The sequence below is a fragment of the Aphanomyces astaci genome (genome assembly GCF_000520075.1).
Source record: "Aphanomyces astaci strain APO3 unplaced genomic scaffold supercont1.23, whole genome shotgun sequence".
Taxonomy (NCBI): Eukaryota; Oomycota; class Saprolegniomycetes; order Saprolegniales; family Verrucalvaceae; genus Aphanomyces; species Aphanomyces astaci.
In genome coordinates, this window is record NW_009798286.1 from 786,988 (window position 1) to 808,186 (window position 21,199).

At 51.2% G+C, this 21,199-nt stretch overlaps 7 protein-coding genes across 12 annotated transcripts in view; 3 read left to right on the top strand and 4 right to left on the bottom strand.

Moving 5' to 3' along the window:
• H257_09591 (YjeF family domain-containing protein) overlaps nucleotides 1-1,776 on the top strand; it is a 2,972-nt gene extending 1,196 nt beyond the window's left edge. For 2 of the 5 annotated variants that reach the window (XM_009835842.1, XM_009835843.1), the window contains exons 7-8: nucleotides 1,515-1,598; nucleotides 1,660-1,776. In XM_009835842.1, coding sequence (XP_009834144.1) covers nucleotides 1,515-1,598; nucleotides 1,660-1,756 — 181 coding nt within the window. In that variant the 3' untranslated portion in view covers nucleotides 1,757-1,776. Of the gene's footprint in view, nucleotides 1-195; nucleotides 273-317; nucleotides 395-461; nucleotides 783-861; nucleotides 1,124-1,173; nucleotides 1,256-1,514; nucleotides 1,599-1,659 lie in introns of those variants that run through there. The other 3 variants (XM_009835844.1, XM_009835845.1, XM_009835847.1) reach the window with 3 other exon arrangements.
• Nucleotides 1,777-2,915: 1,139 nt separating this feature from the next.
• Nucleotides 2,916-5,987, top strand: H257_09592 (hypothetical protein). The gene is made up of 9 exons (XM_009835848.1): nucleotides 2,916-3,276; nucleotides 3,323-3,570; nucleotides 3,639-3,753; nucleotides 3,824-3,924; nucleotides 3,986-4,018; nucleotides 4,068-4,175; nucleotides 4,267-4,929; nucleotides 4,994-5,598; nucleotides 5,656-5,987. Exons 1-9 carry the CDS (start codon nucleotides 2,940-2,942, stop codon nucleotides 5,870-5,872), a joined length of 2,427 nt encoding a protein of 808 aa, XP_009834150.1. The 5' UTR covers nucleotides 2,916-2,939; the 3' UTR covers nucleotides 5,873-5,987.
• A 280-nt stretch (nucleotides 5,988-6,267) lies between these two features.
• Nucleotides 6,268-8,064, bottom strand: H257_09593 (hypothetical protein; the record flags this gene model as incomplete). The annotated part of the gene is made up of 5 exons (XM_009835849.1): nucleotides 6,268-6,612; nucleotides 6,680-7,302; nucleotides 7,380-7,575; nucleotides 7,630-7,825; nucleotides 7,889-8,064. 5 exons carry the CDS (start codon nucleotides 8,062-8,064, stop codon nucleotides 6,268-6,270), a joined length of 1,536 nt encoding a protein of 511 aa, XP_009834151.1.
• Nucleotides 8,065-11,105: 3,041 nt separating this feature from the next.
• On the bottom strand, nucleotides 11,106-13,261 carry H257_09594 (methionyl-tRNA formyltransferase; the record flags this gene model as incomplete). Its single annotated transcript, XM_009835850.1, has 12 exons — nucleotides 11,106-11,465; nucleotides 11,529-11,573; nucleotides 11,624-11,665; nucleotides 11,737-11,827; nucleotides 11,886-11,957; nucleotides 12,026-12,108; nucleotides 12,161-12,226; nucleotides 12,308-12,407; nucleotides 12,502-12,614; nucleotides 12,678-12,720; nucleotides 12,774-13,034; nucleotides 13,089-13,261. The coding sequence occupies 12 exons, from the start codon at nucleotides 13,259-13,261 to the stop codon at nucleotides 11,106-11,108; spliced, it is 1,449 nt and encodes a 482-aa protein (XP_009834152.1).
• Nucleotides 13,262-14,247: 986 nt separating this feature from the next.
• On the top strand, nucleotides 14,248-15,951 carry H257_09595. Of its 2 annotated transcripts, none has more exons than XM_009835851.1 (4): nucleotides 14,248-14,921; nucleotides 14,974-15,068; nucleotides 15,118-15,248; nucleotides 15,313-15,951. In XM_009835851.1, exons 1-4 carry the CDS (start codon nucleotides 14,293-14,295, stop codon nucleotides 15,850-15,852), a joined length of 1,395 nt encoding a protein of 464 aa, XP_009834153.1. In that variant the 5' UTR covers nucleotides 14,248-14,292; the 3' UTR covers nucleotides 15,853-15,951. The 2 variants fall into 2 exon arrangements, with proteins under 2 accessions (XP_009834153.1, XP_009834154.1); XM_009835852.1 differs by having other exon boundaries at nucleotides 15,118-15,197.
• A 16-nt stretch (nucleotides 15,952-15,967) lies between these two features.
• Nucleotides 15,968-19,395, bottom strand: H257_09596 (hypothetical protein). Its single transcript, XM_009835853.1, has 10 exons — nucleotides 19,220-19,395; nucleotides 18,953-19,162; nucleotides 18,591-18,893; nucleotides 18,411-18,517; nucleotides 17,972-18,316; nucleotides 17,532-17,779; nucleotides 17,263-17,370; nucleotides 16,982-17,110; nucleotides 16,223-16,921; nucleotides 15,968-16,153 (listed from the first exon to the last, which is right to left on the bottom strand). The coding sequence occupies exons 1-10, from the start codon at nucleotides 19,369-19,371 to the stop codon at nucleotides 16,001-16,003; spliced, it is 2,454 nt and encodes an 817-aa protein (XP_009834155.1). The 5' UTR covers nucleotides 19,372-19,395; the 3' UTR covers nucleotides 15,968-16,000.
• An 83-nt stretch (nucleotides 19,396-19,478) lies between these two features.
• Nucleotides 19,479-21,199, bottom strand: H257_09597 (ATP synthase subunit beta, mitochondrial). Its single transcript, XM_009835854.1, has 2 exons — nucleotides 20,942-21,199; nucleotides 19,479-20,873 (listed from the first exon to the last, which is right to left on the bottom strand). The coding sequence occupies exons 1-2, from the start codon at nucleotides 21,002-21,004 to the stop codon at nucleotides 19,671-19,673; spliced, it is 1,266 nt and encodes a 421-aa protein (XP_009834156.1). The 5' UTR covers nucleotides 21,005-21,199; the 3' UTR covers nucleotides 19,479-19,670.

Below are 21,199 nucleotides of genomic sequence, written 5' to 3' on the forward strand. Positions count from 1 at the left end.
GGAAAAGTTATGGAAGAATTAACCAATACATTCGTTTTGCCCAAACGCACGGGACTACTCACTACTATTATATACATATTAAAACTACCTGGTATTGTTAATGAAAACTTGGAAGTGGGACCACAAACAAAACGGAATGAATTAAATGTAAGAGGGTTATCGAATACGCAAGGTTCTCCTGGCGATCTTAGCAGTGTGCTGCAACGTTTACAACATGGACGCACGGGCGATCGTGCCGCCCCTGTCGTTTGATCTTTACAAGGGGCAATATGGTAGGTTACTCATACACTGTGAACACTACTAAGCACTGTACATAGGTAAAGTAGGAATAGTCGGTGGCTGTGCAGAGTACACAGGTGCTCCGTACTACGCTGGCATGGCCGCTCTGAAAACGGTATGTATCAGCTTATACCAGCTCCTCTCAACGTCGATTCACGCTTAGTACGTACGTGGGTACATAGGGTGTAGATCTATGTCATATCTTTTGCACTCCCGACGCCGCGATCCCTATAAAGTGCTACAGCCCCGAGCTCATTGTCCATCCGTACCTGGGCACCGCCACCCTTGGTCGCATCACGGCGGTGTTGCCGCGCCTGGATGCGTTGGTTCTTGGCCCGGGCTTGGGCCGAGACCCCGACGTGTTGAGCGCCACAAAGTCGATCGTCGCTGCCGCCACCGAGTTGCAATTGCCGCTCGTGCTCGATGGCGATGCCCTCTACTTGCTTTCCACTGATGTGTTGTTGCTTCGGAACTACACGAATGCAATTCTGACCCCGAATACGGTTGAAACTATCTACTACGCATTGCTGGTAAAAACCAGTTGTTGCACTGACAACGGCGGCATTGGGTATGCCACGTTAGATGGAGTATGGCCGACTGTGTGTGGCGCTGGGGTTGCTGATTTCGCTAGATCTTGCGGCCGCTGCGGCCATATCCCCACAACGAGTCGCCGCAGCGCTAGGCCATGTGACGGTGCTTCAAAAAGGCAAGATCGACGTGATTTCCGACGGCTACACTAGTACGAAAAACAACTTGGGGTTTATCCAGTGGGACTAATCCAACGTGGCAAGCTGTGGAGCAACCTAGTCGAGGTATTCCCAGACGATGTGGCGGCCAAGGCGATGTAAGTGTGCTTTGTGCTCAATCATATTGACACAACGCTATGTATGTCAGGTGTTGGCGGGCAGCGTGGGGGCGTTTCTAGCATGGAGTGCGTGTCGCCTGTTCGTATTTTGTATATTGTGCTTTCGAGTGAAATTTCATTGTGTTGTGGTGTGGTTTCTCGTGGGAATTTAAATCGATTTGATTGGCTACCTAAGATGTAGCTCAAAATTATTAGCCAATCAAAGCCTTCTAAGTGAAATTCAACAACCAATCAGATCGATTGTGGATCGGTTTGGTCGGCGCGATTCGATTGCACCCCCTCTCCAAATTTGTATCAAATCGACAATATTTGTCATGAAAATCATTATTTTTAAATATCCAGAATTCACATATGTGGGATACTTGTACAGCAACCAACAACCCAAGGCGTCACTTTTGCAGCATCCTGCCCTGTCGTTGGCAGCATTTGGGGGTTCGCTCCTCACGCGTCAAAGGTATATATGGCAAAATGGACATTTGAGATTGTGATGTTTATTCTCGACATGTTTTGGTTAGTGCCGCGATCGCATTTGCCCAGCATGGTCGGTCCACCACGACCCCAGACATTTTGGCCTCCATTCGCTCGGCATTTGCGACTTTATTTGAAGACTAATGTGCATTTTACTACATGGGTTCTCAAATTAAACTGTGAAGGCGCCGCCCCCTGTTGGTTTCATGGCGCTTTCTTGAGGTGACGGTCACGTTCTGCTTGAAAGTGACTGATTTCCTGTAGCCTTAGCTCGTACAGGAAATTGGTGGGGCACGTAGTAACGGGGGCGAAGAAGGCATTGTGGCAGGGCTAAAGTGGGGGGCAGTGTAGGAGCATTCAGCGATTCGTCCTGGACTTCAAAGGGCGAGTACATGACGTCGTTGGAAAACACGTGCAAGTGTGTGTTATTGGTTTCAGGCTTGAGCAGGGCAGGGGAAAAATATATTTAAATTAATTTTGGGTGTTCAACATATATTTGAATATATTTCTTTTCGGTGTGACAAGTCATAATTCTATTGCAAACACATTTGTCGATTCGGAACAATTACTGCCTAAATTGTTCTTACAATTTTCCACATAATCTTCGCCGAGCACAACACACAATTCACCGAGTTCCATACGAAAAATGCCTAATCCACATCAAAACTCCTGAACAGTTAAGGACGGAAATACAGTAAAAAGCACATGACCCATCAATTACCAGCTTGGGGACAAATTGGGATCGATATCCCTGGGGAAAAATATAATATGTCATAACCTGTCTGTTTTGTTTCTTAGATCATCCTTTAGGTTCGTATTAACGTTAGGTCGTGTGTGTATTTCGTTCAAATTCATGTTTTTTTCGGTCGTTTTCGTGTTTTTTTCGGTCGTTTTCGTGTTTAATTCGTTATTTACTGTTAGTGTGTGGCAAATAAAGGTCCTCCTTTTCGCTACTACCTATGACATTCTTTGAATTGTACCATGCGACAACGTCTTCGAATTGACCTGCCTTGTATGCGACATCGCCTTGCTGCATTACCCACGACTGAGTCGTGTCGATGGCGTCTACCGATGCCGCGGATCCCACCTAACGCATGGTGTTGTCCTTTTACCCATAAACACGATAGTGTTTTCACCCAGGATGTTTGGTTGAGCCCCACCGAATGAATACCCACGCAATACAATTTCGTAGCAACAGGCTACTGTAGTACAACATACCACAAGCACAATGCATCGAGCAGCCGGTGGCATGTACTCAAAACGTAACTGGCAAGTTCAACCGCGGCGATGGTGGCAGTTACACCTTTGATTCCAACGAAACGGCGTGATGGGCGACAAGACGGCGGCGGTGTCGAGCGATGCGACTCCCCCGCCAGAATGCGTCCGTGTGGTGGTGCGCGTGCGTCCGTCCAACGAGCGCGAGCGCAAGTTGCAAGCAGCCGACGAGTCGGTGGTGGCCATTCGTCCGGCGACGGATCCAGTCGACTTGCCAACGAGGTTGGACGTGAAATGCGGCCAACCCTCGGTGGTTGACTCGAGCTTCAACTACGACGCCATTTTTGGGACGAATGCCAGCCAACATGACGTATATGGGTACATGCAGTCGTCGGTGGAGCAAGTTGTCCAGGGATTCAATTGCACTATCTTTGCGTACGGCCAAACAGGTATTTCAGATCCTAGAAACGTTCGAGCGTTGACGATGATTGCCAGGCACGGGAAAAACACACACGATGATGGGCCCCGACTCGTCCCTTCGACAGGGGGACATGAGTCAGTGGGGCGTCATTCCACGCGCAGTGGACGGACTCTTCCAGGAGCTCAAGGCGGTTGGCGGGTGTGGCGCAGGAGCGTTTGTGCACTGTTCCTACATGCAAATCTACAACAACCAAGTGTTCGACTTGCTGCAGTCGTCGTCGATGAAAGACCAGCCGCCGCTGCAAGTTCGCGAAATGATCAAAGTACAATGTCCACCTACGTAGTTCAATTGCGAAATTCTTGCTCAGGATTGGGCAAATATTGACAACAGGGCCACGCCAAACACATTTACGTGAGCGGGATCTCTGAATTTCGAGTGGGCAACGCCCAAGAAGTGCTGGACTTGCTCCAAGTCGGCAGCAAGAACCGAACGATTCGAGCTACAGGTCCGTCGGTCGGTCTGTTGAGTCCATCAGCGTGTGTTATCTCTAAAGTGGCCATATATTGTTGTTGTAGAATGCAATGAGAAAAGTAGTCGTAGCCATGCGCTGCTGCAATTGTCCATGGAAGTCGAATCACGAGGCAACGAGCGCACGACGATCATTCGTCGCGCAAAGGTAGGTAGGTAGGTATACAGTTCAATCCTATTTGACCTTTCGTCATGCCATCTGATCGTAGCTCAACTTGGTGGACCTTGCCGGTTCTGAAAAGGTAGTTCAGACACACATCACGATGCGCCACGTCAACCTGGTCGTTGTAGTGGGACACGGACGTTGCAATGACACAAGACCGGACGCGCGAGCTGCGCAACATCAACGCAAGTCTGTCGGCCCTCGGCAACGTGATTGCCGCCCTCACAGACAAAAAAGTAAGTATTGTATCGCGCTATATATCTATCTATATATTCGCGAAAAACAACATTCGAGTATTAACATTCCGGCATGTTTTTTGCTTTGTAGCGGTCGCATATTCCGTATCGCGACTCGAAACTCACGCGGCTGCTGCAAGATTCACTAGGGGGCAACACCCGGACGATTGTAATCGCGACCATCTCTCCTTCGGCGGCGGCGGTAGAGGAGACCCTGTCGACTTTGCAGTTTGCCGAACGAGCCAAACAAATCGCACTCAACGTTCAAGTGAACGAAGTCGTGGACGATGCCATATTACTCGCGCGCGCCCAGCGCGAGATCCAAAAACTCAAGCTGCAGCTCAATACTGAACAGCCCAATGTGTCTGCGATGGCCCAGCGAATTCTATCCCTGGAAGCGCAGCTGGAGCTCTTGCGGGCCGAAAACCAACAGATCAAGGCGCAACTGGCGGCAAGAACTTCGTCAACGGATTTTCACCCACGGACAGCACCTGCCACCAACAGCACCGCCCACGACCAAATGGCGACTTTCTCAGACAGCAGCATGACCACGTCGCTACCGCCGCCGCGAAGACTACCACTGTCAGCACAAGGTAGAAATCAAACGGCAAGTCGACCGTCTGGTAAACGTAGTGTCACGGCGCCACGTACCCCGCCGTCCGTCGGTGGCACGAATCAAGACGAGGGTGAAGTTGTCGTCCCTGACTGGGAACAACAGACCCAGCCGTACTTGGCGCAACTGGAGGACATTCAGGTAGGCCCAGTACCAAGCAGAAAACGCCACACATCGGAATCGATACCTTTCTATCCCCTCGTAGAACGAACGACGTGAGCTAGAAACACAGCTCGAAAAGCTAAAGTTCACGCACGTCCCCGAAGAAGACGACGTGTGCCCCATGTGCCACCTCGTCATTGACCACCATACCGACGCAGAATTGGACCAGTGCATCGACCTCGAACGGCGCATGTCCACCCAACCAACCAGCAATCCTCACGTGGCCAGAGTCCAAACTATTTCCGACGGCCACGACGCAACTGCAGCCGACGCCACGATATTGCGATTCGCCGCCCCTCCCCCAGTGTTGAACCAGCCGTCGCTACCGTCTATTGCATCAAGACCTGGCAAGTCCTCGTTCGGTGTGGAGCCTCCTACCCCGTATGAACACCGAGAAGGCAGTTTGAGTTCCCGTGGCTCGAATAAAGCCCAGACGTTGGTTCCAGTGCCAACCAAACCAAAACCAAAGCGCAATTCACTACCATCGAAACTCGTCAAGGCGAAGGTCAACTTAGCCAAGTCGCCATACATTGTCAAAGCGGACAAGCCCGACGAAAACCGAAAGGAACCCACGGTGGCTGGGGTTGGCGTGGGCTTGCAAAACGGCGTTCGCGATATCGGGCTCAACATCAGTGTCTACACGTACAGGTATCGTCCTCAACTACACAAACGCGATCATAAACATGTTGTTTGACGATTTTGAAGGTATGACTGCTGGTATCCGTGCACGATTGTCGGGTACGACACGAAACGCAAAATGCACTGCTGTTTGTACGAGTACGGCGACAAGCAGTGGACTGTGTTGCGAGACAAAAAGTTTAAAGTCCTGGGCCGAGACAACGAGACGTCACCCCCTCGACACCCCCCATCCCCCAGGGGTAAAGTCCCCAGCTCCCCCCACAGCAAAAATCAGCACAGTTGATACTTGTGCACTTGACAACGTCGCCACACATGAGATGTTTTTTCTACAGTTTGCAGTACACACACTGAATTCAAGGTGGTAACCCTAACACGACAGGAACATGTTTGCCTTGGAAACGTTGCACATACAACTTTTGGGCGATGTAACTCGATGGTTTCCGCGCACTAGTATAGCCTAACTCCACTGTACAGTCGTTGAAATATACCGCCTCGACGATTGCCATAAAACCCCGAAACCCCGAATTATTATTACAGTCGTTGCCCTAAACACAGCAAAACCCAATTGGACCGAAAGACCAGCAATTATACTGTATACCGGTAGGCATGAATATATTGAAAAACCCCATCAAAATCACATAGCAGGAGACGACCACGTTGGCTCCGACGACTAACTACTTAAACCGACACCACAGACAATTCTAAATGTGCAGGCTGCACTGAAACGCCATTGAACATGTTGGAGAAGTCGGCGTCTGCTGTGATGGCGAATTCGTATCTCGAGAGCAGCGTCGCGACCACGACTTGTAGCTCGGCCATGGCAAACCGTTGACCAATGCAGTTCTTGGCGCCAATGCTGAATGGCATGTAGTGGAGTGCATGGCTACGGCCTTGCCGGAGGCCGAGGTCGATCTCAAACGGTGCCATTCCAGGAATGAATCGTTCTGGAACGAAGGCTTCAGGCTGGCTCCAATACGTCGGATCTCGATGCATCGCAGCGTGCAACACACAAACGGACGTTCCCTAGCAAGGTAAAAAAACAAGGTTATAGCTTCGATAATATATAGTTTGTGTGGCGTGGCAAGCCTACCTTGGGAACAAAGATAGAAGAGCCGTCGGTCATGGGGACGTCCATGTCTTGAGCAGCGATGCGACGCCCCAGAAATGGAACCGGGGGGTGCAACCGAAGGGTTTCTTGGATGCACGCCGTGGTAAATGACAAGCCTTGCAGCGCTTCCCCGTTTTCGAACGATCCATGTCGCTTGAGCATGGCTAAGCACTCATTCCGGGCTAGCGCCGCCATGGAGGGTTGGCTAGCTAGTCGGAAGAATGTCCAGCAAAGGGCGGCGGTGGTCGTGTCGTGTCCAGCAAAGATGAGGGTCATGGTGTGGACCAGGGCGTCGTGGCTACACGTGTCGGCGTCCAACATCAGGTCGAGCAAGTCTCGCGGGGCTCCAGCTGCCTTGTGTTCCGACAACTTCGTGGTGATGATGTCTTGCATGATGCGAAGCAAAGTGGTGCGGGCGTGATTTCGTCGGCGAAAGCACGGAAACGGCAGCCGCGAGAACCCCGGGATGCACATGGAACATGCAAGGAGGACCTTGTTGGGCATGGTTTGAAGCGCTTCGTACGCTTTGAGGGCGTCGGGATTTTCTTGAAAGTCGTACCCGAACGAGGACAGCCCAATGTTGTTCAACGTGAGTTCTTGAAAGACTAGAAATAACCCACCCCCCATCCCACCATTTCGATGAGTTGTAACCATGTAAAGTCAAGATAGTCGATGGCATTACATGTGTTCATGTTGGCGGGGCGACGTGACATGGCTGCAGAATCGAGATGGGACGCACAGAATTGAAGGGTCTGGTCCACGATCACGGCCATGGATGTCTTGATTTGGATGCCACTAAAGTGAGGATTCAGGACTTTGCGATGGTAATCGTGTTTAGCGCCTTCCGAGCTCAACAAGCCCACCCCAGACAAAAAGTCCTAGCAAGTAAGTGGGCGTGAGATTTCACGTGATATGAGGATGGACCAACGTACGGCGAAAAATCGCCGTAAGGTGGGGTGCCGGGGGAAGCTGGAGGCTTTGGTCGCCAAGACATACTGCACGGCGGTGGGGTCCGTCAGCTGGATGCGATGCTCACAAGCAATGCTGTAGTGGACAGCCCCGCCGTAATGCTTCATCCAGGACAAGAACGGCTCGGGGAAGTTACTCACGCGTTCAAAGATCTCCCACCTACAACAGTATATATAAATCAACGATGAACGTGATGACCACAACTTTGTGATCGTATATTACCCATTCCCAAAGATGACACTTGTAGGCGCTGGGCCGGGCAACCGCTTGAGTGGAGTGACGAGGGGAAGTACGACGAAGTAGTACAAGCCAACCAGACACGCCACCGCAACTAGCATCGCTCCAGATGCGACAAGGTATGGCCAAGCGGGGGTTGCAAAGATAGCCACTTGCACCATCGTTTGCTTGGTAAATGGCAAATTGAGCAATGCAACACGATTGATTCGAAAGGTCGTGGGGATAGCTACCGTAGCTAGCTATAGTAGTAGGTATAAGTGGGCTACACTTGCAGGTACGAGGTACTAATGATCAATATACTTGATATACAAGGTGTTGATGCACACGTCCGCAATTGCATGCTGAACAGTGGGACGCCGCGATGGGTCACCAGCTGTCTGTGGTAAACCTCAATTTCAACTTTAGCTTTGAACTTTAAACAAATCAAGAGGGAAAGCCCACCAAAAAGGGACCTCTATCGTGTTCACAGTATCGATTGGACCAAACATTATTGGTCGTCCATTTGTGTACGACAAGGAGACGTGTCAGCCAAATGGAGGCGCTCATGTCCACGACAAGGCATGGTGAGATTCTACCTGTAGTGCTGGCGTTTGGCCACAGGATTGTGGTCGCAACGTGATGATGACCATGCAATCAAGTGATTGGTCGGGTGTAATGTGTTGCCAGCCACAAGTTCAGTCAAAACGAATTTCGTGCACAACCACGGACACAAATCGTGTGGTTCTGATTTGAAGTCAAGATACGATACTCCTATCAAAAAATACAGTAATACATGTTGGGTGCAAAACTTGTTGGGTGTGCATTTCAACGAGACTCAAAAACGCACACGACCTTGTTGACATATTTTGGCCGTTGGTTAAGGTGGCGACGAGTGGTGAAGGGTAGTTTTCTACAGATATCCATGCAGAAGAAGAGCCTATCGCAGTATCTGGCACCCGCACGAAGTCCTTGGAGTAGCTTTGGACGTTGTATGTGTGTGGCGTTCCCCATGTATTCAGAGCGAATAAAGTGCATCTCAAGGATACCGTAGGACATACGGTACACTACTGCATAGACAGACATATGTGTGCCTTGCTACGTACACACGCCACTTACAGTGTAGCCCGCCAAGTTGTGGAGGGTACCGAAGACAAAACACCGAGAGCGCTGCCTTGATTTGTGCGTCCAAGCTTGGACGTAGTATTGAACTCACCACGAAATCGCTTGGCGACTAAAACACACTAACCCTTTCCCGCGACCAAGACAAGTGGGGTCAGTGAATTGGATAGTTCAAAGGCAACGCTGTACAGCCCCCTCCTTTACGGTAGTACGGCTCGGTAAGTTGCCCACGCAATAAAGTATCCCCCAATCAAATGAGTGGCGTGCATTTCGTCGAGGGGGGGGTGGTATAAGTTGTAACGTTTTGAGGGGATCCATATACCCATGAGGGCGGTCATGGATGAATTTCAAGGCGTTGTGGGGGTACTCCTTGAAGTAAAATTGTCAGCATTTGGTGATATTCAATAGCCACCACTGCTGAGCATACAATGACTCATTTCGGTCGACAGCTGACTGTCGGAAGGCGCTTCTAACTTTAGCTTATGGACACGTACTGTAGCCTGAAACACCAAACTATGATGGTATCGGTTGATTCTCTGTGGTATTCATAGTGGGTACTAGTGTGGTAATGTGTGCTTGACATTCACAATGCGCCTCATGTCGAGATCAATGGACCAGCATTTAGATTCCTTTCTATACTGTAATAGTGCATTGAAAAGCACTCTCCAAAGGATTCTGGTCATGACTTGATCATAACCACATCACGTTGCGATTGGGGACGGCGGTAATGTTGACTAGTGCGTGCGAAATCAGCCAACCATCGCTTAGAGTAGAACCAACTTTTAGTAGGACTAACTCTAGTATCTTCAACCCGTACACGAATGGTATGGGTCTGATGCGAAGTCATGTTCTTCCACGTTCCGAAACGTAAGGAGCACGACGGTATGGGACGCAGTCGCCACAACGAGCGCGACTTGCAGTAATGGGAAACACCATCGCAAGTGCAAATTGACGAATGGTAAGTTAGTTTGTATCCCACACGTGTGTGTTAATCCATATGTTGTATCAACACCTCTTGGCAGTGCGTGAAGTCAACACTAAAACGTCGCCATGACTGCAACACCGCTGCGTACTTCGCACGACATTAATGATAATCGGCATCGCCTACATCATCGTATACAGTGCCTGTGGAGGATCGATCTCGAGCAACACGCTATTCGTTGTGTGCCAGCTCGGCTGTGTATGGTCAGTAACTGAAATAACAATGAGGAAAGTACTACGTAGTAATCAAGTGAGTCTAGCCAAGTGAATGGATAGGCGGCCGAAACCGTAGGTTTTGGTTGCATGGTCTCCAAATAGCGTCCTTCTGTGACGAGCTCCAAGTGAAATCCGCTGCCTTGAGCGAGAAATGCTTACGCCTAGGTTCAAAACCATGAGACTGTCAGAATCCAGCACTGTGTCCACCCAACAGGCAATGGTTAGCACATTGAACACCTTGCACTCTTCACACAGCACACGGCAAAGCCCTTAACCAAATCAATGACAGCTGTGGCTTTGTCCAGCACAACAATATTTGGTAGGGTCGTAATAGTCTTTTGAACATTAAGGGGGGTCTGCGGAATAATGGCCCCTTGGTTGTGGAATGTCTGAAGTCGTATGTCGATGCTATCTTGCTAGTTAATCCAACAGAGGGCCATGGTTCAGCTCGACTTACCTGCCCCCTCTATCACAAAGCTCACACCCTTCGACACTAGCTGGTCGGTAGTTTTGTAGCGAAAATTCAATATGTGAAACATTATTCCCCCAGACATTTAGGGGGGCAGTAGGTACAGTATGAGTGACGTTGCTTCCCTCCTTCTCGACATTGATGCACCCCAATTCGTCCTTGTAGCACTAGCTGTGTCTCGATGACAGCCCAAATGTACACCAACTCTTCACAAGGCGATGGAATATCGAGGCCCTATGTGACTACCGGTAGCAACGCTACGACCCCTGGCAAAGTCACTTGGAAGTCTGTGCCCACATTCACCGTATACTGTACTCGAGATCGAATCACAAATCACTTGCACGTGTAGTGTATAGCCGCGGCAAGAAACAGCTCGAACGTCCACGAGCGTACTTGGTGCCAACTTTTGAACCAATCTCACAACCGCAATGTGCAATGTCAATTATCGTGGTCATTAGGTTGGTCAAAATGAAACAGTTGGCCCGACCGAAGGCGTTGGCCGTCGGCAAATTCAGCAGCCGTGCGAATGGTGCGGCTGGCCACTTGAACGCGAGTCACCAAGACCCACTGGCCATCGATCGCCGTCACCCACAGCGCCTTGGTCGGTTTGTCATAGCAGAACCTGCCCCGTTCGCCCCCTTCTCGCGCCATCAACGGGGAGTCTTCATGCATGAGGTTGAGCCGCTTTTCAAACGCTGCGACGGCTTCCGTGGACGGTCGCTGCATGTCGATGAACTTGACCGACTTTTGGCGAAAGGAGGTGACAATGCCGTATGTGGACCCCACCGCCCGCCACATCTACGCCCGAATCAGGATTTACACTAGTCGTTAATAGCCACGATACATGGGGATCGATCGTACGTTGTACAAGTCGGCGGCGGATTCACCCCATGTGATCACCCCATCCTATTGTGTAGCGTTGAGTCGACAGGTTGAAAGCTACGACACATGAAAACCTCTCGACTCATTTTTGGCGCCACGGTCGCCTTGGTCGAGTCCTAGCAGACGAAGGCGTGACGTTGTTGTTGTAGCCGAAGTTGCAATGTGAGGGACAGGAAAAGAAACGTACTTGTGGACGAGCGTGCTCGAGCAGGTTGTCGACATTTCGCAACGTCGTGAGGACACACTCGGCCCCTCGGGCCGCGAGTTGTGTGGTGAGCCTACCATACGTTTCCACGTTGAATACAATGGTTTGAACATCGGAAGGAGCTGACTGACTCTGACAACGTCATATTGGCTGGAATAGCAATGTCGTCGATACAAAGTAACACGCGGCCAACATCGAATGCCCTACAAGTGGCATAGTATTAATTCCATGTTAAACCATTTGGAGGGATGTGATGGATCTATGGATAGACCTGGGATCGATTTCAATCACCGAGATGCCCGTGACAGCGTCGCCGTGGAAAAGAGCTCGCGGAATGGGCGCCGGACCACGATACTGTTGCAGGACGAGTCGTCAGTTGGTTGGATTGTGTGCATGCTTTAAGTACCTTGGGCAAGATCGACGGATGCATGTTGATCGCGCCCTTGGCCACGTTCTTGAGCATGGACGGATGCTAAATTCAGCAACACATCCAAAGGTCAAACTGCAAACTCACACTAAATTCGGTTCAAGTTGAAGTTGGGGTGGGTCGTACGATAAAGTAGCCAAACGACACGACCACGGCAATGTCAAACGACGACCCTGGCGCCGTGGTGGCAGTAGTCGTCGAGGGGGTCCACTGTCGACGGGATTTTCTACACAGAAAATGATCAATATACGTATATACGCTGAAAACAAATATATTCTGAAAAAATTCAATGGTTTCTCTCAAACGTATATAGGTCGCACAGGTCGTCGGGGACGTGGTGGTATTGCAAACGGTTGTCAAGGGCGAATTGCTTCACTGGCACCGGCGCCTTTGAACGCGTTCGAGCCACTCGTTTGTCGGTAGGACACACCACCTAGCAGAGTTATATATGAACGGGGAATACAGTACTTCACTTGATGATATAGAATGCTGTTACCTCGATCGATTGAATGAGTGGCTGGGGGTGGTCCGTCGTTGGTCTACAGTTACCAAGCAGGTCAGCAAGCACTGGATTGCCGTGATCTTGTCTTACTGCATGTTGGCATGAAGCAGTTCCAGGGTGGCGAGGGAGATGGCATCCGTGCCGAAAAACAACACGCGGAGCCCTGACGTCCGTACTTCGGCCAAATCAAGGACAGGGGTGACTGATACGTGTGGTAAAGCCAGGGGGGTGGTTTTGAGCTTGAGTGACACCGCCGTGGGAATAGATGGACGGGAAGTGCTCGAGTTGTGGACACTCGCGGCGTGTGGGTTTAAGGGCGTCCCCAACAACTTGGGCTTGGGGGTCAAGGCTCTACGAATTGCTCTATCAGCCCAGGACTCGGTGCACGGTAATAAAGGTTCAGACCTGTGTTGAGTTAACAACGCCATCACATCGCCTTGATGGCTCTGGAATGCACGCAGTTGGTGCGCTAGCCGGTCGCGAACAAATCGGTTAAATCGAAGCAAGAAGTAACCCACGACCACGACTATGGCGGCGTCCAAGAGTGACGACAGGTGGGGGCTGAAGCTGGTGGTCATTTGGAAAGTTGGAAATTGACTGCTGAATCAAGATGTATGCTCGTGCTGCGTGGTTTGAGATTGCAGTGTAACGACACGTGTGAGTGTCGTGTCCCTTAAGTCCCTTAACTTCAATGTCGACTGGAGGGAGTGTGTCGGCACATAGATGATCTAGTATGTCAATAGGTGCAGGTAGTCACTTCATTAGATTCAACAAACAAAATGACTAGCAAAGTAGTACCGGTATCAAGATGATAGAGGACGCATTGAGTTTGACATTGCTGTAAGCTTATCACCACGAATTTTCAACTGACGAAGGCCCATGGGGGTGCCGGCATCGAAGGCGATGGGTAGAGTTGCACGAATTGGTATCGCATTTTGCTGCTTAATCGAAGTCCATAATGACGGCTTAACGTTACACGAATTGCGTTATAGACAGCCATTGCTGAATAGCGTTCTCGGGTTGGGTTGGCTGTACTGTACACGGACGTCTCTCAACAAGGCACTTCTCTCACATTGAACTCCCCTAAATTTAATGTGTATGCGCAGTACCAGTATAATATTACGTAGTTTTCCACTAGAGTAATTTGCATGCGTATATAGATAGTAAGTACTCCACTGGAGTAATTTATTTGAGGAGCGCATGCCAGGACTCTTCGTCATTCGGGAATGTCAGCGTTCCTGCCAGATGATTAGTTAAAAATGATATCCAAAGCATCAATATACTTGTCTTGATTGGTGGATATGTTTTCTCTCGAATACTGTATTTGTTGGCGATTTCAAGAATCCCCCAAAACTGCCAAATTTGGGTGAAACTCACCATACGTGGTACTACTAACGTACTAGTATAGAAAAAGATGCCTGTACATGATGCCATAGTTCAAGGCAAAATGGTTAGCTACCTAGGCAACCAATGTACAGCACGTGCGCTTCCTTTGACTTTAAAGTCTGTATGCACACTGAAGTTGAGCCGTTTTGTGTGTCCAGAGCCGCCTAAATTTAGCCCCCTAAAACTCCAATACTCCGAGCATCGCCGTCCATGGCGACGTAAAATGGTTCGGCGGTTCACAATCCTTGACCATCTCACGTCGACCTCCTCCGACAGCTCTTTGATATGCCAAGAGGATGTCGTTCCATACGGTCTGTCGGACTTTCTGAGGGAGGTGCAGCATCACCCTTGCAATGCCGAAGTTGCCCCCAGTACAGCTCCAACGCCCCCTCGTACTTTTTCCGGCAAGGGCGATGAACTACCCGCACCGGGGGGCACATACATGTCCTTTCAACCCCCCTGTTTCGGCGACGAAGAGGAGGACGACCACATGGACCAGGACGAGTTGTATCAACGCATTCTCTTGCAGCACCCCGACTTGCTCGCTCCACCATCGTCAACGGTGCCTGCCGATTCCGGTTTTGACATCGAATACACTTACCAACCGGTGGATGCGACAGAGACGTTCCACGACCAAGTCATTCTCGTGACAAGTCCCTGTGCAAAAGTTGGTCATCGAGACGACGATCCATCCGTATCATCATCCACACAACACAAACCAGTCAAGGACAAGAACCGCCACGAACTCGACCCAGCCCTCGCTGATATTCTTCGTCGGCACAAGGAACTCCAAATGAAACGCACGACCATCATGACCCACCCCACCATCCAACGGCAGCTCAAGTCGTTTTGGTACAGGTCCCATAAAGTCACACCCCTAGTAGTCAATCAACTTGTGTGTTAGGCCGCTTTGTGTCAAACCAGCAGCGACCCCCGACAGCGGGGTGACTGGACTGACTCGGGAAGTATACCACCACTTTTATGCCACACTGCTTCGAGGTACCAAACATTCCAGTCATTGGGTTGTTCGTTGACGAGTCATCGTCAGGGATCACCACGGGCTGGGAGGACGGGTTAGCTGCGTCGATGTTGCACCGGGGGTGGGAATTTGACCGACGGGGCATGGAGGTTATGGACTTGAGCTGTTTTTGTGCGTCTTTGTTCTTTTTCGTCGAGCACGTCCGTACTATGTTCCCTATGTTAAATACAGTGGACGTCTTATCAACTAATGTTATTGCTATAGTGGGTTGAAGACACGACGTTGCCAGAGTACCAACGTGTGCTCAAACGATTTCGATATATCGTCCAAACCACAGATCCACCGTGCGCGGCCCCCGACGGGCTAGGTGCCGATATACCTGATATCAGATTGGTCGAGTTCAACCAACGCCTGCTACTACAAGCCGAGCAAAAGGCGCTCCAAGTGCTTTTGGGTAAATCCATAGACTTTGACGCGTCGGCGTATCTCCACCAACAATCGCACCAGTCTTCCCCCACGCAACTGCTTCCACCTCGTCGCCCTTTTTCATCGTCCACTGCCCATTTCTTGTGCGCCGGCGACGCCAAGTTTGAGGGATTGCGGCCGATTCAGTCTGTGGCCCAAATTGAAATCAACGTGAAGGAAAAAGTTCGACCTGCCACGGGGGGGCCCACGAGACGGGACTCTGCGCCGGACATCAAGAAACCAATGCCCGCGTTAGGTCGCCCCCTTATCCACCCCAAATCCGCAGGCAAGGACAAGTCCAGACCACCAGGGATACAACACCCATTGCCGCACTTATAACCACCACCACCCCCAAGCTCCCTCCTCGATCCCTTTACGAGGCACCTCCCATGTAGTACTAATATTTAGCCTCTTGTAATATATATATTAATACGCGAAAAATTGCCACAACAACAGATGGACTAGATTTCGTGTTAGGGGGCGTGGTTTATATTGGTTGAGAGGGGCAATTAAGGGCGTGGAAAAGGGTATACCACAGGCGAATCTTGGCCTTGTCCAAGTCCGTGGGTGCGCGGCCGTGTCGAAGCACAAACTGAACGTTCCATTGGTCAATGCACCGCCTCCACTGTTGGCGCAATAGCTAATCAATATAATTTCTGATTAAAAACATCATCATAATATCATAATGTTAATATAGATAGCGCAATACCGCTTTGCTCGTTGCCGCAGTCGCGAGTGGGGCCGTGGTAGTAGTGGCGGTCCTCGAGGCGTCGATCAAGGCGGATATGACGGACGCGTCCATTGGGATGGCAGGTCGTACCACCATTATTTGCAAACCCTTGAGCTCGTCAAACAGGTTTTGGGTGTCAGGATCATGGCACACGAGCAACGACACACACGGGGACGCCACGTGGATCCATCCTTGAAGCACCGTCCAATTCGCATCTTCAACGTCACTCAGCAAGGGCAGCTTGACCAGTAGCCATGGAGATTCATATTGCACTACTGTGGCCAATACCGTAGCGTCTTCCTGTTCTTGTACATTGGGGGGTTCAGCCTCGTGTGTTGGGCTGTTGTTGACATTTGTGTTGGACAAGATGACCGCACTCCAATGCACGGCAATGAGTGCATGGTCGTCATTCGACGTGGGGGGGCGTCTGGTGTGTTGCAATAGGCTTGAAAACGACGGAACGTGGGACGGAAAGTTCAATTGCGGGTCCGTGGACACAAGGACGTCGAGATGTTGAAACTTGTTAGGTTCTGGCAAGAAGTCGTCGACCCCTGGAGGGGACTTGTGCTGCTGCTGGAGTACGGCCACGCGGCACACATCTGGGGATTGCCACGTCTTGAGTGCATGCAACTTGTACAGTGCGTTGCGTTTGGGTGGCGGTAACATGTCGTGTTTGTACTACAAGGGAGATGCCAGTTATTCGAATCGTTTAGTGTTGGGGGAATATCTCGTAGCTACTTTGTAGTGTTGGAGTTCAGATGTAAACTTGTTGACGCAGTCGTCAATTCGCTCGGACGCGAGAACGGCCGACCCCAACGCTTCGACGTATGCCGCACTGATCAGAGCCGCCATTTCGTGTAGTTGATCCTGCCATTAAGTACATGTGACCGACCGACACACACATCAAGATAAATCATTATTCACATAAGCCTCAACCACGCCATCACCACAACGTTCTTCAATACATGTCAATCATTAGATTGACATGACGAATTCAAACAACAAAGTTGCTTTTGTACATGTAAAATATGGTCCAGTTGCGCCGCATCCGCCGCACATTGCTGTAAGTCTGCGACCACTCGCGCAAACTCGTCCGTGGGCTGCACTTGCGCAGGCGCAGTAAATGACTACACATGGACAAACAACAAAGTTCCAATTGAGGCATTACCCCGGCAACAAGCGCCATCGTCGAAAGGGAAAAGCGATAAAAAAACAAGAAGGAACGACCGCGACGAAGCACGTTTACTCAGCTCAACCGATACGAGGATAGGACAAAGAAATAACATACGCGTTGCAAGACGTGGTCGGCCGCCTTGAGCGCCGTGACCCACTTCGTCACTTGCGCCACGTGGCGCACCAGCGGCCGCATGTGGATGTGTGTGGGCCAGTTGAGCTGCCGCGCCTTCTTCTTGCAAAACGTGCCGACCACAACTCCCGCGACTACAAGTGTTCCCATGGTGTGTACAAACCCAAGCAGCGCTACTTTGACCGACGCCACTGTGAGCGCGCTCTTGATCGGGTTGGCCGATAAAAGCACTGCATAACATCAAAGTCAGATTATTGAATGCACAACCCTGATCATTGGTCGTAGTTTCTAGGTGGAACAACGCTTGTATGCCTGGTACGGGGGAATGTGAAGATCTTACTTGGGGGAACTTTGCAGGTATTTAACACATGCATGCACATAACGAATGCTGTCGCATACACACATGCATTGGGGATCCGTACCCATGACGGCATCAAACGTGAGCAACGAATCCAACACAAAACTCAGCTGGGCGGTGCTGCGACATCGAAAGGGCGACGCCCACCATGACCGGTGTGTCACCACCACGATCAACACGACGGCAAATAGCATGCCCTGCAGGGGCTGCATGTCAATTGACGGGTACCTGGACCGGCCAAACGTAAAGACGCCCAGCAGCACCACCTTCAACACACACACATGGACGGGAAAGAGTCGCATGTCCCGCGAGTACGACGCATATTGTGCCACGTTGAGCACATAGTAATCGTCCGAAACGTTCAAGAGATAAGTTAGTTCCTTAGCTTGGATGAACCTTTCGTGACGCTCTAAAAGACCACCAAAGGATTAGAGTCACATTGCACAGATATAAAAAAATAGCATAAAAATGGTTGAGTCGTTGGAGTTAGTTGGTGGCGTCACCTGGCTCGGAGAACGCCCCGATAAAGTTGATGCGGTGGTACAATAGGATGGGAAACCCCACGAGGAACGGGAGCCCCAGCCCCCCCGCAATGCCAATCAATGCCATTCTACATTTGAAGCACGTCCATCCCCGACATGAAAACGATTGGTCAGGAACGGTTCCACACAGTTTGTACGTACGTGTGGGTCGTGCCAAGGCATGCGACGGTGGCGTCGACGCTCATGCTGGACAGCATTTCTGTGGGGTCGAGTGGGTTGGGTGCATCTTGACAGTGCCATAGCCGAGACACAGCCAGCCCAATCGGCAAGTACATCCACTGCAGGACAAGGAGGAGCTTGTTCTCCAATACTGCTCGTTTGGACAAAAAGCTGACGTCCCCCGACGACCGCCAATGCCGAAACGCACACCACCATCCGATACCCAACATATACGGCACGAGTGCAAACCCCAACGCGTACGCCCAGTAATGACGCAAGTCGCCCCTAAATAGTTCGCAGTCCATGTTCAGTTTCCCTTGTACACCATAAGGGGGGACTATTACCAGTGGGAAAACGGGGGGTTTGCCTGCCCCATTCCCGCCCCCGTCGCCGTGAGGCTGAGAATGTCCAAGTTGCTGAGCACCGTCCATCTCGTGGCGGCAAGCCACTTGGACGGCCATGGCCAGATTTGGGCCAATTGCCACATGAGCCCATAGATTTGCAATGCGTCCAGTATTACGACCGCCTTTTCAATCCAAAACCGACTCACGCGACTAGAACGACGAGGTGCATGAGAATGCACGAAGGAGGTCGATTGCATATGTGCGTACCGCTTTGTGCGGCTCAATTCGGCGAGAAGTTGCTGCGACTCGACACTCAAGTCCTGCGATGACGTGTTGGCTTTGTGCAGCAGCTCGAGCACTGGCTGGACGCGGCTACGGACCACCGCATCCAATCGCTTCTTTGGTTTGGCCTCGGACATACTACCCGGTAGTACGACGACGACTGAAGACCCTGTTGCAAATATATGAAACCGTCATGCGTTGTCGGTTACAAGTCTAATTAGCTTTTTGCAGTGGGCAGAAAGAGTCCGAAAGGTCAACAACCACAACCGTTACAGTACTTTTAACTCTGTCGCATGGAAATACCGCCCACCAACACATGAATAATATCACCTTGCCCTTCATTTATAACCAAACTCATGGAACGCATCGCGAGTGCACACAATACAAGAGGTTCATAATACAACTGTAGTTGCTGTAGTATTCCTTTCTGGTAAGTTTACTCTTCCAATTCCGCGGCCAAGGCCTTGGCCTTTTCTTTGACTTCTTCGATACCGCCGACCATGAAGAAGGCGGCTTCGGGGAGGTCATCGTACTCGCCGGCCAAGATGGCCTTGAACGACGACACGGTTTCTTCCAAGCGCACGAACTTGCCCGGCTTGCCCGTGAACACTTCGGCCACGTGCAGGGGCTGGGACATGAACTTTTGCACCTTGCGCGCGCGCGCGACCGTCAACTTGTCGTCTTCGCTCAGTTCGTCCATACCCAAAATGGCAATGATGTCTTGCAGACCCTTGTAGTCCTGGAGCAGCTTCTGCGTCGCGCGCGCCACTTCGTAGTGCTCGTCGCCGATCACTCGCGGGTCCAACATACGCGACTTGGAATCCAAAGGATCCACGGCGGGGTAAATGCCGAGCTCGGAAATCTGGCGAGACAGCACCGTGGTCGCGTCCAAGTGCGAAAACGTCGTGGCCGGCGCAGGATCGGTCAAATCGTCGGCAGGCACGTAGATGGCTTGCACCGACGTAATCGACCCCTTCAACGTCGACGTGATGCGCTCTTGCAACGCACCCAAATCCGTCGCCAACGTGGGCTGGTACCCCACGGCCGACGGAATACGACCCAACAACGCCGACACTTCCGAGCACGCTTGCGTGAAACGGAAAATGTTGTCCACAAACAACAACACGTCTTGGCCTTCCACGTCACGGAAGTACTCGGCCACGGTCAACCCGGTCAAACCCACACGGGCGCGGGCACCAGGGGGTTCGTTCATCTGGCCGTACACCAACGCGGCCTTGGAGCCGGTCGTCGTGCCGTCCGCGTTGAGCTTGATCACACCCGATTCAATCATTTCGTGGTACAGATCGTTGCCTTCGCGCGTGCGCTCGCCCACCCCGGCAAACACAGACACACCACCGTGGTTGTTGGCCACGTTGTTGATCAACTCCATGATCACCACGGTCTTGCCGACACCGGCACCACCAAAGAGACCAATCTTACCACCCTTGGCGTAAGGGGCCAACAGGTCCACGACCTTCAACCCCGTCACCAACACTTCGGCACCCGACCCTTGTTCCGTGTACAAGGGCGCGGCGCAATGGATAGGCGCCTTGTGCACCGAGTTGATGGGACCACGCTCGTCCACGGGTTCACCGATCACGTTCATGATACGGCCGAGGGTTTCCGGGCCGACGGGCACCTACACGACACACAACCACCATCAACACCCGTGCGTCTCGCTTGTAGGTTTCTCCCTGATCCACGTACCATGATGGGGTTGCCAGTGTCCACACATTCTTGGCCACGGACCAAACCGTCCGTGCCTTCCATGGCAATCGTGCGCACGGTGTTCTCACCCAAATGCTGGGCCACTTCCAACACGATGCGGATGTTGTCGTTCGTGTTTTGCACTTCCAACGCGTTAAGAATCGGGGGCAAGTTGTTGGTGAATTGGACATCCACGACGGCACCAATGATTTGGGTGATGCGGCCCACGGACGGCGCGGCGGTCGAGAAGCCGCGTTT

Bases quoted from the DNA above. Each gene is read 5' to 3' on its own strand.
- H257_09592 (XM_009835848.1), top strand. From the start codon at position 2,940: ATGGGCGACAAGACGGCGGCGGTGTCGAGCGATGCGACTCCCCCGCCA. The intron at 3,277-3,322 runs GTATTTCAGATC...GATGATTGCCAG, and splicing joins CTTTGCGTACGGCCAAACAG to GCACGGGAAAAACACACACG. The intron at 4,019-4,067 runs GTAGTTCAGACA...TGGTCGTTGTAG, and splicing joins ACCTTGCCGGTTCTGAAAAG to TGGGACACGGACGTTGCAAT.
- H257_09595 (XM_009835851.1), top strand. From the start codon at position 14,293: ATGGTTCGGCGGTTCACAATCCTTGACCATCTCACGTCGACCTCCTCC. The intron at 14,922-14,973 runs GTACAGGTCCCA...CTTGTGTGTTAG, and splicing joins CGGCAGCTCAAGTCGTTTTG to GCCGCTTTGTGTCAAACCAG. The intron at 15,249-15,312 runs GTCCGTACTATG...TTATTGCTATAG, and splicing joins TGTTCTTTTTCGTCGAGCAC to TGGGTTGAAGACACGACGTT.
- H257_09596 (XM_009835853.1), bottom strand. From the start codon at position 19,371: ATGTCCGAGGCCAAACCAAAGAAGCGATTGGATGCGGTGGTCCGTAGC. The intron at 19,163-19,219 runs GTACGCACATAT...TCGTCGTTCTAG, and splicing joins GAATTGAGCCGCACAAAGCG to TCGCGTGAGTCGGTTTTGGA. The intron at 16,922-16,981 runs GTAGCTACGAGA...TCTCCCTTGTAG, and splicing joins CTGAACTCCAACACTACAAA to TACAAACACGACATGTTACC.
- H257_09597 (XM_009835854.1), bottom strand. From the start codon at position 21,004: ATGGAAGGCACGGACGGTTTGGTCCGTGGCCAAGAATGTGTGGACACT. The intron at 20,874-20,941 runs GTACGTGGATCA...TGTGTCGTGTAG, and splicing joins ACACTGGCAACCCCATCATG to GTGCCCGTCGGCCCGGAAAC.